The following is a 16,556-nucleotide window of genomic DNA, read 5'->3' as shown; positions in this document are numbered from 1 at the left end:
GTTTTATGTGGCAATGCACATACTTATTCTTTTTAATTTTACATGGAGTGTGGTGCTGAACAAGAGAAGTATCTTCGTACAAGTCCGTCCTGAACTCCAGCCTGTTAGTTTTAGATATGATTTAGAATTACAAAATTTAAAACTGTAAAAATGTGAAATCTACCTAATCCTTTAAAAGTGATGTATGTATTAGTATTAGCATTAGTGAAGCACTGTAAATGTAGTCATTTCTATGACTTTTTCAACCTTTGCCTCCACACAGTATTGTATTCGGGAAGCACATTGTCTTCTGTTACTTCTGTTGAACCCACTCGAAATAATAATTATTGTACTAAGCTTAGCTGTTTTATGGACCTACTATTGCTAAATTACTGACACTTCAGATTGTTACTCATTGAGGAATATTGCTATTCACAATAGTAGTTATTATTTATATTTTAGTATTGTATAATACTGTAGTATTGGAAATATTTTTGGGTTGTTTTGTCTTATTATAGGCTGTATCTTTTTTTATGATTTTATGTGATTACACTGATTTAAATTAGACAATTTGTACATTGAGTCTGGTGATGACCATGTAGTATTGTATATCGACAAGACATTGGGCAACAATACAATCTAAAAATGTGATGGAGTAAAGGTGCAGTAGTATAAATTAAATATAAAGTGCGTCGTGAAAGTGAAATGTAGTGCTGTGAATGGTTTTGTTTTGGTCTTGTCGGATAAAAGTCTGTATCTTTTCTTGGGATTGTATGAGAATACAGAAGTTTAAATTTGAGTATTTTTACGTGGAGTCTGGTGTTGCATATACTGTATATCTAGCAGTGTAAAAAGGGAATGACTATAATAATGCTGATAATAGTGCTGTAGGTAAGATGCACAATAATATAATCGAAAAATGCAAGGTAGTGAAGACGCATTAGTTTAAAATATTTAAGTAAATACAAAAAAAAAAGTAGTATTGTAAGTTACGATCCACATTAACCAATATTAATAGTAATATATATTTTTTAAAATGCAATAGTAAATAAACGTTAAAAAGCATGAATCGGCGGTATTATGGGATGTGGTTGTGAGGTAGCTTGCTGACTGTAGTGAGTGACAGACGGAGCCTCCGCCCAGAACCGCTCCAAGCAGGCGGACAACCTCCAGCTGGCCGCCGCAACCAGGGGCTGCAGGAATGACCGACATTATACCCCTACAACCCGTGAGGCGACCGAAAAGACACGACAGTAAACACAGAAATGGGTAAGGACGTTACGCAGCACGGAAATATTAGCACGAAGCCGATTGTTTTGTGTTTCTTTCCCCTCTTTCCTCGTCGGCGTCTGTTGTCAGTGTGGCCGTTAAACTGGAGCGACATTGTCTCAGAAACCGGCCAAGCGGTGGCGTGTGTCGGGGAGGAATAAATAGCGGCTAGCTGACTCAAACATGCTCGTAGATGTGCTGTGAACGTTCACTGTGGGGTTGATCGCGCCTCACGTTAGTTAGCCTGGGCTCCATGAGACATCCTTGTTCCGGGCTGCAGTTGGAGCAAGTGCATTTGACGCCCATGTCAATATTTGCTCGGCTGAGCCCTGACGGTGAAAGAGCGGATACTGCTGAGAAATGCCGGCCTAGAAAGGAACACATAGTAAATCACTTGCGGATAAAATGAGATGAATAAGTGCGTAAATGGACGGGCCTCATGAATGATCACAGTGCTGAAGTGCGGCCAGAGGACTGATCATGGTGATGTCACCTCCTGTACAAAGACTCAAGAGCTGCGAATGAGCTATGATAATGCACCGACATCGGCCTGCCCTGTACACATGCACAGCTGATCAGGATGTAATATGCAGTGGTCAAACACAGTAAGCATCTGTTCATCCAGTGCTCGTGCTCCACCATGGTGAGGCAAACAAGGCCTGGGAGGTTTATGGTTTTAACACTGTTCAACTGGTAGCTAAGTACTTCACATGAGGCGTACTAGATGATAAACAGACTCAAAAAATACATATACACCGATCAGCCACAACATTAAACCCACTCACAATAGTAGTAAATAACACTGTGACAATGCAGTCCTCCGCTGAACCTTTGGACCTGACATTCATGTGGAATGTACCACCCACCTAGACCAGACCAGAGCAGTCATCCCCAGCAGGACGCAGCGTGACACACATATACACACAAGGACATGGTTTAGGAACAACTCAAAATAACAAAAAGAACAGCACAAGGTGTTGACTGTATTCACTCCATATTTGCTACATCCAGACAGTGGCGGTTCTAGCTTGAATGATGCCCTGGGTGAGATTACTAGTGATGTGACGTTCGCAGACGAGTCAGTCTTTTGAACGGCTCTTTCAAGTGAACAATAATTCTTGGTTAGCAGTTGGGAGCCCATGTGTGAATTGCCTTTGCTTTCTTCACGTGTCACCAGTGTGCCCCATGAGTCTGCATTGCAAACGCCGCCTTCACGTGAACTACTGATATCTCCAAGTTTGAGTTTTCCGCAGCTTGCTCCGGTTGTGGAGCATGTGCACAGGCGTTATCCGATTGTATTCTGATTAAGGCGTGTACATGGTGGAGAAAACCAAATTCCAATCGTAGTATCTGGAAGTCTTGATCGGATAAAGAGAACTGTTTACATGCTCTTGAGTTGTCTGGTTAGAATCCGATTAAGGCAATAATTCGTCTTTTTCACGTGCATGTAAATGCAATGACTGATTCTGCTTGTTTGCATGGGACTAATTTTACCTGGGATGTCCTACGATTCAGATGGTTCATTCACACAGGGTAAACAAACTGTGTTTTACTCTAATGTATATGATCTATCTCTCCTACTTTCCATCTCACTCCACTGCGTGTCAGAGGGCAATTTACACTTTTTGACAATTTTAGTTTCTTTGAAAATTCTAAAGAATAATAACAAAATATATTTTTATATCATTTATCACAGGGGAAGAAATTACTAGGTAATGGTTTCATTCATATAAATGAGTGAATAGTTCAGCAACATCTCAGCTTTGCACCCAAATGTCTGTCCAGACACTGATTGACAGCACATCCTTCATAATTATTAAGTGACCAGAGGCAGAAAAAAGCTGCAAATCAGACAAAAGTCTTGAAAAGTACAAACCCAGCCCCAAATCACAGAGATGCAGATTCACAATTATTACAAATTACCGGAGGACCCCAGGTAAAATGAGTCCCGTGTGATAAGACGCTGGGCCACTATTAGGGTGCACTCGCACTTGTTCCGTAGCATCCCGACGTACAAATGTTTTTGAAGGAAACCAGAGCACCCAGAGAAGAGAGAACACACAAACTCCACCCAGAAAGGCCAGAGTCGGACTCGAACCCCAACCTTTTCGCTGGCATCAGTGCTAACCGCCAACCTGCACTGTGCCACCCCTTTGCTTCAGCTCCTACCAGAATATCCAGTAAGTGAATTTGGAGTATCATTTGAATGGTCAGTGTTGGTGCCCAACATAGCTAGCCTGGTAGATGAAGTTAACTATATAATTAGCCAGCTAATGAATTAGCCTTACGCTAGCCTTTCAGCCTTTCACCTGTTTGTTAACAAAGCTAAAGTGAGACTATCAAACTGGCACCAAAGTCAAAATGTAATTAATAATTATTTTAAGTAATGTGTGTCAGTTTGGGAAATATTAGTCCAAAACATAAAGTAGGTAACATTTATTTCTTGTTGACCTTACATGTTTCATATGATCAATTGTCAAAAGTGTTGTGCTGCGTTCATTTATATTAAAATACTAGTGCTATGTTACAGTATGGATCCAGACATAGCGTTCGTCTAGATGTTGAAACAAAGTTATATGTTAGTCGTTGAAGTTAGGCGATCAAGGAACCAAAATGTGATATTTGGTGATAATATTCCTTACACACACACATTATGTACATATAGCGCATATATTATTTGACATATCTATTTGTCTGTGTAGTTTTCCTTTAGGGGACCCAGACAGGCTGCAGTGATGTTCTACATGAGATGAAGAACTGGACTAACAGGAGTTCTCATCGGTGCAGAGAACACTTTGAAAGTCATCGCTTCATCACCAATTCCTTATTACAGCCCAGATGTGTTAACCTTAGTGTTGATATTTTTATGAATTTGACTTTAATTTGTCATTTTTGACAAAAGACACAAAAAATACAAAAGATCTAAGGCGTGTAAATGCAGTATAATTTATTGAAATGTGAACTGTGACTTGTAACTTTTTTTAATTAAAGCCATTAAATTCTAAATGATGACTGTATTTAATATATTACACATTATTATTTTTCGGTGGCCACAAGTCGAATCAAACGATGTCATTATGTTAGCCGACTACTAGCACCTCAGGTAGTGAGCCTAGCTTGGTAGGCTGAGCTAACAGGCTAGCATAGAGTTGAGTGAACATCCAGGCTTAGGCCAGCCCCAACATGACACCCATGCCCATATTTGGAATATCCGAGTGTGGCAACCTGGCAACCGCAGGCTCCGCCCAGTTCAGGCTTCATTTCCAAGTTTTCAGAATCCAAATAGTGACTTGATCTGGTCAAGTATCTGGGATGATGCACAGAGGCCGCTCCCCTCAACACATTGGACCCAACGGCCCCCACTAATAACATCTTCCTGATGGTGAGGAAAAATGTGTATAACACCTTTCAGCAACACCTTTTAAGTACTTAACAGAAGACATACAAGATGCTCAAGAAACATAAAACCATATCAACAGGATTTAAAGTAGTAGTAATATAATATGCTGTAGATGGGAGGTTTTTCCATATACTTGTATGTGGTATATAAAACGTAGTTCTGCATCCCCATTTTTACCGCCACATGTTGTGGTGACATCTCTACCTGGTTGTCCTCAGCATAATTATGATAAATATCATAAGTCTAAAGGATAAGATGTTGAACAAGTATGGGACAAAAAGAGACATTTGTACGGCATTTTTTTTACAGTTAGATGTGTAATTACTGATAGACACAATTAGATGTTGTTTATATTAAAAATTAAACAAAAAGTGATCTTTTCACAAACTTTTTTTTATCAATAAATGGTTTCCTACAGTGGGCCGGTATATGATTATAAGTGGAGCATATGGTACATCCTGGTGAGTGCATTACATCTGCTCAGCCGCCCACATGGTGAGGTGGCATATGTGCATGTTGCCTTTCAGTACAAGACAATAAGTATAGTAATAAATACTTTATGTAAGATACAAAATGTTTAAAAAAACCAAAACAGAACAAAAAAAAACTTCATAAAATAAAAGCCATTTACACTGATCAGACATAATATTATGACCATCTGCTGAATATTGTGTAGGTGTGCCTCATCAAAGAATGGACATGGAGCCTCCGTGGATCAGGCTTGTTCTAGTGCACCCCACAGACACTTGTTCAGTTTGGGTTCTAGTGAATTTGGAGGCCAGGGCAACACCTTGTGCTGTTTTTCATGTTTTTTGAGTTGTTCCTAAACTGTTTTTGTGTTTGTATCAGGCTGCATCCTGTTGGGGATGGCTGCTGCCATCAAGGAGTGTCATTGCTATGGGGTGGGGGTGTCTGGTCTGGTCTAGGTGGGCTGTACATGTCTAAGTAACATCTACATGAATCTCAAGTCCAAGACATTGTAGAGCAATGAATTGTCATTTACATTACTTCTCCTGTTAGTGGTTTTAATGTTGTGGCTGATGAGTGTACAGGTAGTGTTTGAAATGGTAATAGAAAATCTTAACTGGTGTAAGGCAAAGGGAGGTTTAATTGTATAATTCCCTAAGAGGAGGCGATTAGAGTAGAGTTTGCTCCACATATTGGATATAATATCTTAATTCTTTCTCTCCATGATTAGAGGTAGGAGGTTTGTTGAAATTGTTACATAGAGGTGTGTGTTGTCAGCATAGTCATGTTATGAAGAATTTTTGTTTTCCATCTGAGGTATTGGGAGCAGGTAGATTCTGAACAACTTGGTTGGTTGTCTAAGAATAGAATTCTCAGTAACTCAGTAACATTTTTGTTCATTTTGTATTCACTGCTTAGATTCAGAACTAGAGTAGTTCCTGACGAGTATGATACAGATGGCGCAGGTTACATGGAATTTCTGTATTGTATTATTTTGTCACTTGTCAGGTTTCTGGTTGAAGCACGCAGTGTAAAGTGATATCTTTTAGTTGGTCAATATGTCAACCAAACCCATGTTCTGGAGCATTTCACTGTCTTGTGGTAAATATTTTAAGTCAATATCTAATAAGAAAAAAAAAGTCTTTTCAGTGGGTATGACACTACTTTGTTTTCTGCCTTAATATAAGCTTTAAACACGAACGAGGAGAAGGTCCTTGTAATTGTCATCTGTCAAAGTTGTTTGAAAAGGTTATGAATAGTTGTTAGGCCTGATAGACAGCTTTTGAGCAATGAATGTTGTAGGTTTTAAGAAAATAGTTAGTATTAGTTCATTTATTAGTCCCAGTGCCACAGAGCACTTAGTTGACTGGAATGTTTTGTCTAAGTGGAGCAGAAATGTTCCAGATAAAGTTAATGTTTGTTTTGAATCTTCAGAGTCTGGGTCATGGACCTTTAGGTTGGCGCTGCACTGCTCTGTGGTAGTAATAAGCAACACAATAACAGCAATAAGATGTGACTGCAAATTAATTACAAATGGAGCAGTTATCTTTTCAAAGTATAACGCAGGTTTCATTGTTTTTTCTCAAAATGAAATAAATGACTATGTGTCATATCTTTCATTTCTTTTAATGCAACGGTCTGAATTTCAGCAAGTTTGCCCTTGAGCCTGTGAGATTAAATGTGAATTTCTTTAACGTTGTCCCGCCTCTTCCTCCCAGGTGCTGCCCGTGGTCGAGATGCTGTGGCATGGGTGACTTCCGTCCCCGCACCGTGTGGCTCGGCCACCCAGAAAAGAGGGAACAGAGGTACCCCAGGAATGTCATTAACAACCAGAAGTACAACTTCTTCACCTTCCTGCCTGGGGTTAGTGTTAGCCAAAGGTCACTCCTTCACCTTCCCTCAGTTTATCCCCCCCCCCCCCCCCCCCAAACCACCACCCACTGTGATTCAGACACACACTGTTGAAAACATTATCATCGTCTTCCTTTTGTGCTCCTCTGTGTTGGCTGCTTCTTACACTGATGTAGTCCTCCACTGACTCATTTTAAATGGGGGACCAGGTCATCCTGTAAAAGTTATTTCAAGGAAGAGTTTGCCTATAAATGGTCAGTATAGCCCTCACCCCAACGATAATTCAGTTTAGAATAATATTAAAAATAAATAAAATGACATGCATTTTTGCTCAGGTCATTAATTGTTTGTGAAAAGGGTTGAGTCAGTGTTAGTGAGTTGTGAATCAGTAAATGGACAGATCCTTTTAGCTCTACAATGAAGTATTGCTTCAGTGGTAAAGTTGTGGTTTTCTAATAATCTCTTTAGTTTCATCTTAGAATACTGTTGCTTATACTCAGCCTATTCTAAAATAACGACATCTTAGCATGCCTCCAGATGCTCCTGCAGATGGAACTGGCATTTTTCAGTCTATGACTCAAACCAGTGGACATTTGGTGACAGACACACTGTTTAAACTGATGGATAAATCTATTAGTTTGATCTATATTCAGGTGAACCTTTGTTTTCTCATTTAAATGTCAATTACTTCTTCAGTTTGTGCATTAGTGCTATGAGAGGATTTTAAAGTAAATGAATGTCTCACCTTAAGTTGAAGATTTTAAAAAGATAAAAGGCATGTGAGATTCTTTCAGTGACATGTAGACAAACACCTGTGTAACATCACAGAACCTGATCTTTATACCACATTTGTGTTGAGTATAGCCGTGACAGATGTGAATTTGGCTGGAGATTAGATGGACACTAAGCTGTGTGTTTTAGATTATTGCATTTCCTCTCCTGATTTACATATTCATTTGTTTTCTAGGCATTCGCCTGTCTTAAGATCTTATTTTTGTTTATGGAGGCTGACATTGAAAGTAGCTCAAATTTGTTTGGAAAGCAGAAGACAAGAGCATGGACTTTTTGCATTGCAAATTGTGATGCTTTTTATTTGCCGTGGTTCATGCCAAGAAACACTTTTCTGAGGATCATATTGTGAACTTAATGTTCTGTGAGTGGTTCCTCTTGCTGTGCTCCCTCCAGCTGGCAGCAGCTTCGGTAATGACGTAAGGTAGCAGCGTGAAGAAGACACACGTTTTCTCCTGGTTGTAATCTCTCACTCTGGTGGTAATGAAATTGAGTAAATCTGTTGTATGTGTGTTAATTTTGCAAATGACACTGGTGGAGGAAAAGCAACTCAACGTGTTTGCACGTTCCTCTATATCCACTGGTTCATGAAAACGTTCATTGTAAACTTTTTAGTCTGGGTGCGTCACATGTTGATATATACTGTGAAATTATACACATTTGAGTGCCCTCACAACTGCTTTCACATTACTTCTATTGTAGTAGCTATCTTGTGTATCTGGGTATGCAAAGCTGTTGTGGGCAATGACGGAATCATTGGTATTAATCATGGTATTAGATTTACTTTTTATTTATTTATTCTGTTTGTTTTAGCTCTCTGCTCTCTGCATTGATGGTCAGAGTTATGTCCTGTACGGTCTCAGAAAATTTTTATAATAATAATAGGAGACCACAAATTAATGTCCCCTACCATCACCCTGCTTTTTTCATGCTGGCTATATATGCTGGTATAACATATGCTTCCTTTGTGTTTAACCCAACGCATTTTCATTTATGCCCGGATGACTTTCAATTTTATATATATATATACTACTAATATCAAGATGTTTTCTATGAGAATACACTTCTCTCTAGCAGTTAATCTGTGTTGATATGTATGTCCACTCTCCACACAGCACATAATCCTGTCCAACTCAGATAAATCCTGCTCCCTTTGTTTTAGCTTTGTTTGAAATATATACCATCACCTGGATGATGATCTTCACCGACATTTCACTTTGCATGTCTTTGTTTTGTGTTCACAGGTGCTGTACAATCAATTCAAATACTTCTTCAACTTGTACTTTCTGATTTTGGCCTGCTCTCAGTTTTTCGAGGAGCTACGCTTAGGTGACCTCTACACCTACTGGGTCCCTTTGGTATGTAGCATTTCACTAACTGTTAATCATTACGTGCAACTGGCTTCATTTTCCCGACATTGTGTTCTTTTAATGGAAACTTCATGTATTTCTCCAAACCTCCGCTGCGACAGCGCTCACATGGTTTTGCCGTTACCTCCTCTGCACTGTTCAGAATTGCAATATTAATTGTGACATTTCACTCTCAAGGGTCTTGTTTTAATTATAACCATCATAAGAGAGGCAGTTGATGAAATAAGATGCTACCTTCGAGACAAAGAAGTGAACGCTCAGATTTACAGCAAGCTTTCGACACGAGGTAAGATTTGAAAGCTCTGGAAACATTGCCGGTGTTGATTTGTGCATCGCTTATTTGCCAGCATCAGCGTCTATTAACTGTAGGAGGTTGGTCCTGTTAAAGCTTATTGGGGCTAGGGGAAATGGTTGGTAATTCAAAGCAGAGATGTAAAAGTGTACATAAGAGGCCTTGGTATAAAGTGCTACCAGCAATAAAAAGCAGGGGACCTCTTGTGGTTTCCATCACTTTGCCCCTTTGATGTGGCAGCTTGTTTTACCCATAAACACAATGACTGGTTGCCTCCATGATAGTGACCCCTGCACATATTTTGTGGTTTATAGAAACTTAATAGTGTCAGAACTCACTGCAGTGTTTCCTAACACAGGAAGAAGCCATGTGTGGCTGTTTTGATTAATAATTTGTTTACGACATATATTGAGATATTGGCATGAAATCATTTCTTTATGTTGATAAGTATTTTTTGTCATGTTTTATTTCTAAAGACTGATGTGATGCTCCACCAAATTCCTGTGTTTTGTAAAGAATTGATAAAATGTTATGGCGCCGGTGGAGCAGAGCACTGACGTCAAGTCCCATGCGTAGCAATATTAATGTGCTTTAATGTCTTACATATGTAAAGCCCAGAGGTCACGGCACAGTTCAAGGGTCAGTGATCTCTTCCAAACAATTTTGCCCGTTCATTCCAAGTGGAATGAGAGAAAAGGCTCAACTCCCCCAGCATTCTTTCAAATCTGCACGGAGAATTACTTTCCCAAATTCACTGCCGAAGGATTCAGGACAAAAAGTTCATCCCAGGAAATATATTAACTTTTAAGTTAAAAATCTTAAATGCATACCCCAGATTTGAAGTAGTCACACCACGTGTAGCACCTCAGCTGATATACAAGCAGTTCATTAACTTTGAATTTTCCTCTTGTTTCAGGCACTGTGAAGGTTAAAAGCAGCGGCATTCAAGTTGGCGATCTCATAATTGTGGAAAAGGTTCGTTGGAGATAAGTTTTATCCACAACTGTGAATATTTTTTCTTTTTAAGACTGTCACCTTACCATTTATTGTGACAGCAAATAATGAGGGGGTTGTTAATCTTCTGTGCTCCACTGGTGACTGAGGTGAAAGGAGTTAGTAAAGATTTTGTAATCTTGTGATCAATGCTCAGCTTCAGCCTGTCAAACTCAATGCATACAAAACAGTAGTGAACCTAAAATGCCTTTAATTAGAGCTTCAACACAAATTCCATTAAGTGCAGCTTATTGAATGTTTTTTTTTTTTTTATCTTAAATGTATAGTTTTCAGTTCAGCATCTCAAAGTTTTTTTCAGAGGAATCTGTCGTGTCACTCTCCTCTTGGACATGTTGGACACTCTTTGTGCATGAAATATGAGAAGAGAGTTCTGTCTTCAGTTTCAAACCCAGGGTTTCTTTCTGAATTAGTCATTTCAGAGCTGCTGAGGGAAAGGTCACATGTGTTGTCCTACACAGTCATCAGTGGAGATAAAATCAGTTGCGGGCATATTTAAATTAACCTGCATTTAAAGAGCCAAAGAACATCTTTATTAATACGACTGGTTAGCAATAATCCATGTACAGTTCTTTTTTTTTTTGGAAAGCTTAACTGAATTGAAATTTGTGAAGTGTGATGGAGGGAGCAGGTCAGGCCGAGTGTAAGATCTGGCCTAGGTCCTTTTCAGGTCAAGACAGGATGATTTGCTGGAGGGCTTATTATTTTTGACTGACTGACTGTTTGTAATGTGGTACATGAAAAGCTAAAAGTCTTACTCTTCTGCAGCTAAAGAGCAGAGGAGAGAGAAGGAAAGGTTCAGGGTCAGGAAGTGTTGTTGATGTTTTTCTTTCTGCCTTTCTTTGTAGAACCAGCGTGTTCCTGCTGACATGATCTTTTTAAGGACCTCTGAAAGAAATGGTAAACATCTGCTGGTCATTCACTCAGATATCCACAACAGGCTGTCTGGCTGACTAGCTGGGGAAATGGCTTGTTTAAAAAGGCGCTGAGGAGCGGGGATTAGCCCTGAGCCAGGGCAGGAAGCTGCACGATATATATATTCTAATTATGCCCGATCCTAATTATAACTCCAAGTGTTGGCTGCTCAGACAATGGAGTGTTCGCTCTTCACCTCCGGCTAATTTTGTCTATCAAATGAGGAGACAATGGAAAGGAAAATCCAGGGAGTCAAAAATCAAATGCAAAGAGACAACAGGAAACAAGACATGAGGATGCCTCATCTGAATAATCAAATATGGATTAGGACGGCATTTGACAGAGATCACACACTCTTGGTGTATGGCATTGCATTGTCCTTTTAAAACGACACACCAAGAACTACGTGGCAGGCAGCTGTTGTTTCATTTTCTCCAAAGACAAACCTGACTCCGTAAGTAAAGCAAGGGTCTTGTTGTTGTTGAGTCTTCCTGTTGCAGGAAGAAAAACAACAACTTTGTTTTACTGGAAATAGTGCTTGGTTATCTCTCTTCCATGTGGAGGCCATTAGGTCAATTATGAAAGGCCTAGGCCAGGATTGAGAGTTTTGGGCAGGATGATGTGTGCAGGCCAGTGGGGGGATGGGCTTTAGTGGATGTCTCCACTTCCAGTCCAACAGTAATACTCAAACCCATTCACAGAAGTTGTTGTTTCATGTGTGACCTCAGGCTAAAATGGATTTATAGCCCCTTTTCATGTGTTTAAAGAATAAAAGAAGAAGTAAAGAAAACTAAAAGAGAAGAATTAAAGAACACAATGAGTAACTGCCAGTATAGCCTTCAGTGCATATCTACAAAACAAATGATTTGCACAGGTTGTGCCATCATGAAGAGTAAATGTTGTTAGATCCCCGCTTCGACTGAAAGCCTATCTGTTGTTGCCTCCTAGGGGTGAACGTGGTTTAATGTGTCATCATCAGCAGTACGGCAGCTCTAACTCGTCCTCTCCTTTCCAGGCTCCTGCTTCCTGCGGACTGACCAGCTGGATGGAGAGACGGACTGGAAACTACGCCTCCCAGTGGCCTGCACACAGAGGCTGCCAACTGCTGCTGTGAGTCAAATCACATAAATGGAGAGGGAGCAGAGATGTAGGAAGAAATAGCCCGTTTACACCATTGTTGCAGGACAAAGTTGGCATTTGACTCAAGTGTAGGGAGCTCAGGATTCAGAGAATGTCATGACTAAAAGGTCAAAGACTCACCTCAGGTTTATAGAAAAACTCTTCTGTTAGAGACAAATATTCATTTTTGATTTTGAACAAGTTTTCAGTAAATATATATAACATTTTCTGTACGATGCAGTTCATTTTAATAGTTTAAAAAACAGAATAAATAAAAATAGTTGTGTTTGGGTGTGGGATGTTGCTCAGGCGAGACAAGAGGCCTGATGCTTATTTTGTCTGTTTCATCTCACAGAGCAGATAAACTATCACTGATGTTAGAAATACAGATAATATATGTAATATATAACAAGTAATATATATAACTATTTATTTATTTTGTAATGTGCCTCTGCAGTTTGCCAATTAGAGCCTCAAGCAAAGTTTCTCAGTATAAAATGCAAAACCACAGACTTAACACTTTGGCTGCATAAAATATAATTAATTAGTTACATGCAAACATTTAGCACATCTGGATAAAGTACAGTTTATTGATTTTTGTCACTTTTTATGTCATGAAAAAAATATTTTAACGTGCATGTTTGGGGACCTTTCTGCTTCCTCCACCATGCCCTGCTTCTTCTTTTCTTCTGACATAAATCATGTTGTTATGTCTCACAGGACCTTCTCCAGATCAGATCTTATGTGTATGCAGAAGAACCAAACATTGACATCCATAACTTCATTGGAACTTTCACTCGGGTAAGTGCTCACATTACTATTCAGCTGAATCCTAAGTCCCCTTTAGACTATTTCTATAGAATTTCATAAGAATTATGTCTGAAAAAGCACCTTAAGGCTTCGACACACCAGTTTAACGGTTGCCAACGTTCAGCCGTACGTCAAAACATGCCCCTAGTTTTTGCAGTGTCATGTTTTTCATCTTCATCTCATCTGAACATTCAAATATTGTCAACATGATCATCTAAAATTAACAAAGTGATCAGCATGATCCAGCAGAGTCCTGCTCTGTTTGATAGTTTGTAGCTATTCCTAGCTAACTAGCACTGTTTTTGGAATGTTTCTCCAATACATTGTCATTGAGTTTCAAATTTGACACGGCTCTCCGAGCGTGTTAGTTTGTTTTCCAAACCTTGTAAATGGTGATCTGAAACCTGCTACACATGTCTGTGTTAAAAACAAAGCTGGAAAGCTGAGTTTGAAGGTGGAGGATCCCCCTTTGTGTAAACTCACATGCCAAATGTCAAATATTATGCAATGTGGCAATAGTTAAAGACTGTATATCTGAGTGGAAAGAAAAATCATCTTTTAATAAATAATTGAAGGGAGGCATTGGAATTATTTGACTGTTTCTGTCATCACTCATTGTTCTGTGTGGTTGTTGTATCAATTCTTACAGGAAGATGGAGACCCACCAGTTAACGAAAGTCTCAGCATTGAGAACACCCTGTGGGCTAGCACTGTTGTTGCCTCTGGTAAATATCTGACTGGTGGCGTACTTGTGTACTGGAGCATTATTTCATTCATTTCTTTTAAACCAACGCTTGTCTAACCACTAAAACACTGGAAAAGGCACTGAGGCAGACAAACATTTTGCTCATTAATGAACAGCTCAGGGGCAGCTTAAATAACTCCTCAACAGAGAAATGAATCCACTTTATCCCACACTCGCATGTGTTTTCCATTAAGCAGTTGGAAATCTGCATCCTATATTCCGAATGACATTGTTCATTTGGGAAAGTCTACTCATGTCAGGATTATAAGTCTGGGAAACATCTTCTTGACGTACCATGTTTCAGTTTCTACTTTTATTATATTGACCTAAGGCAGTTTTTTTTCTCTACTTTGCCTCAGGCACAGTGGTGGGGGTTGTGATTTACACAGGCAAGGAGCTGCGCAGTGTCATGAACACCTCCAACCCAAGGCACAAGGTACAGTAATGTGGACCAGAGCATGAAGACTGACATTTAATCATTTAGTTACATAAAGGTGTCATTGGCTAGGATGATTGTGATAAAAATCTATCCTTATTAGATGAGTGGTTAATGTCACACTTAATTCATTTGACTCATAACGTTGACTCATAATGTTCTGTTGCTCATGGTAGGTGGGTTTGTTTGACCTGGAAGTAAACTGCCTGACTAAGATCCTTTTTGCGGCTCTGTTGGTGGTGTCCTTCGTCATGGTAGCCCTCCAGCACTTTGCTGGCCGTTGGTACCTCCAGATGTTTCGCTTCCTCCTGCTCTTCTCTCACATTGTTCCCATTAGGTACGACTTAAGATTCTCTTCAGTGTCACCCTGCAGTGCTGTGTTGTATTTACATGCAGTCATTAAAAAGCTCTATTTTGTGTTCGTCTTATTTGACACAGTTTGCGTGTCAATCTGGATATGGGAAAGATGGTGTTCAGTTGGATGATTAAGAAAGACTCCAAGATCCCTGGAACGGTTGTGAGGGCGAGCACCATACCTGAACAGCTGGGGCGCATCTCGTACCTGCTCACTGACAAGACAGGTGACATTACACACCTGAACATTATATTATTATAACTCTTACCATAGAAGCTGCCATATGCACAATAATCTCTGGTAATAAAGGTAAATAAAGACATTAATGAAGGAAATGTCTGCATCAGTGTTAAACAAAGAATTACACTCATGACATTAAATACTTTCATTTGTAATTTTATTGTAGTTAGTTCATAGCTTCAAGGACAGAATGTCTTCTTATTATTAACGAACAGACGTCACTTATGGTGCTTTAACCGTTTCAGGTTATTATTTATAATAGTGGTCGTGTGTTTTTTTTTCTGAATGAATGGGGTTAAACTCCACTGACACAGAAGCATCCTGTTTAGTATAGGCGGACTTTAATGTGACTCAGGACCTGTTGCGTTCACACTATCAAAAGAATGTGGACACATGCAGGCACGTGCGACCCACGCCACCTTCAAATGTGGTCAGAGATCAGATATCTCAAATGTGATCTCAATGTGGCCTGAGGTGTTCACACCTGTGTTTTACGTGGTCGGATCGACCAGATCAGATCTTAATTCAAGGGCTAAACAGGCCCTAAAATGAGAGCTAATCGTACTGAGGATTTGCCAGGGAAGTATCCTTTAAGACAGAGTTTAGTTGTTTCCCTCCCTGGAGGCGTTGCTCTGTGGTGGGGTTTCTGTTCCCTGAGACCTGCTACTTATTGGACCCTTAAATCATAATAAAACCTAAAGTCTCTCATCCATACATGCCTTTAGAGCATAACACCTCCACTGGTGCACTTCCTCAGGCGTGAGGTGTTACACGTTAGATTTACAGCCCTCATGCCCAATAAACTGATCAGCCATTTCCCCGTTCAGAGTGCGATAAGCCAGTGGCGTTTGCAGGTCACACTAATGTATGTGCGAGGCCCCTGAAGTCTTTTTGATATACTGACAGAAAATGCTTTTAAAGTAAGTGTCAGGATACAAAGGTTGTGTGTAGTGACAGAGGCTTCTGGCTTCCTTTCTTCTTTTTTTTTCCAGTCACCATATGTGACATGAACTCTGTCCTACATGATATTTTTTTTAATAAATCTCTGCTCACATAAAGATTCTTTTGCAGATTGTCTAAACTCTTAATATAATTGCATAATTTGTGCTGATGTAACATATGCTGCCCTGGAATTAGTCTTAGACTGAATGAATTCAGTATTAATGCTTGTAATTTCATCTTTACCAGGGACTCTCACCCAGAATGAAATGGTGTTCCGGCGGCTCCATCTTGGAACTGTAGCGTATGGGATGGACTCTATGGATGAAGTACAGAGCCATGTGTTCAGTGCCTACACTCAGGTAAATGTAGTATTTGGTGTCTATTGGGTAGAAAACTCTGAAAGAAGAAGTCTGAAATTCCAAAAGCTCGAGAAAGCCTGGGATAAACACAAGCATTGTTTTAAGAAACATATCAGTTTGTGATTATTGTTGGCTTGAATGCTTCCTGACCTCAAATGACACTCTTTGTCCCCCTTGACACTAGAGGTTAGTGAAGCAGGAAACAG

General features: G+C 39.6%; 1 protein-coding gene across 1 annotated transcript in view; it reads left to right on the top strand.

Moving 5' to 3' along the window:
• Window positions 1-1,090: 1,090 nt before the first annotated feature.
• LOC125017413 (probable phospholipid-transporting ATPase IIA) overlaps window positions 1,091-16,556 on the top strand; it is a 30,872-nt gene continuing 15,406 nt past the window's right edge. Inside the window, exons 1-13 of the mRNA XM_047600525.1 lie at window positions 1,091-1,248; window positions 6,835-6,979; window positions 9,001-9,114; window positions 9,304-9,412; window positions 10,335-10,393; window positions 11,278-11,329; window positions 12,360-12,454; window positions 13,184-13,264; window positions 13,923-13,998; window positions 14,378-14,454; window positions 14,631-14,791; window positions 14,893-15,035; window positions 16,238-16,350. Of these exons, the coding sequence (XP_047456481.1) occupies window positions 1,181-1,248; window positions 6,835-6,979; window positions 9,001-9,114; window positions 9,304-9,412; window positions 10,335-10,393; window positions 11,278-11,329; window positions 12,360-12,454; window positions 13,184-13,264; window positions 13,923-13,998; window positions 14,378-14,454; window positions 14,631-14,791; window positions 14,893-15,035; window positions 16,238-16,350 (1,293 nt within the window). The 5' untranslated portion in view covers window positions 1,091-1,180. The remainder of the gene's footprint in view (window positions 1,249-6,834; window positions 6,980-9,000; window positions 9,115-9,303; window positions 9,413-10,334; window positions 10,394-11,277; window positions 11,330-12,359; window positions 12,455-13,183; window positions 13,265-13,922; window positions 13,999-14,377; window positions 14,455-14,630; window positions 14,792-14,892; window positions 15,036-16,237; window positions 16,351-16,556) is intronic.

The sequence above is a fragment of the Mugil cephalus genome, chromosome 1, assembly GCF_022458985.1.
Source record: "Mugil cephalus isolate CIBA_MC_2020 chromosome 1, CIBA_Mcephalus_1.1, whole genome shotgun sequence".
NCBI classification, from domain to species: domain Eukaryota; kingdom Metazoa; phylum Chordata; class Actinopteri; order Mugiliformes; family Mugilidae; genus Mugil; species Mugil cephalus.
This window is presented reverse-complemented; position numbering and strand designations above follow the sequence as displayed.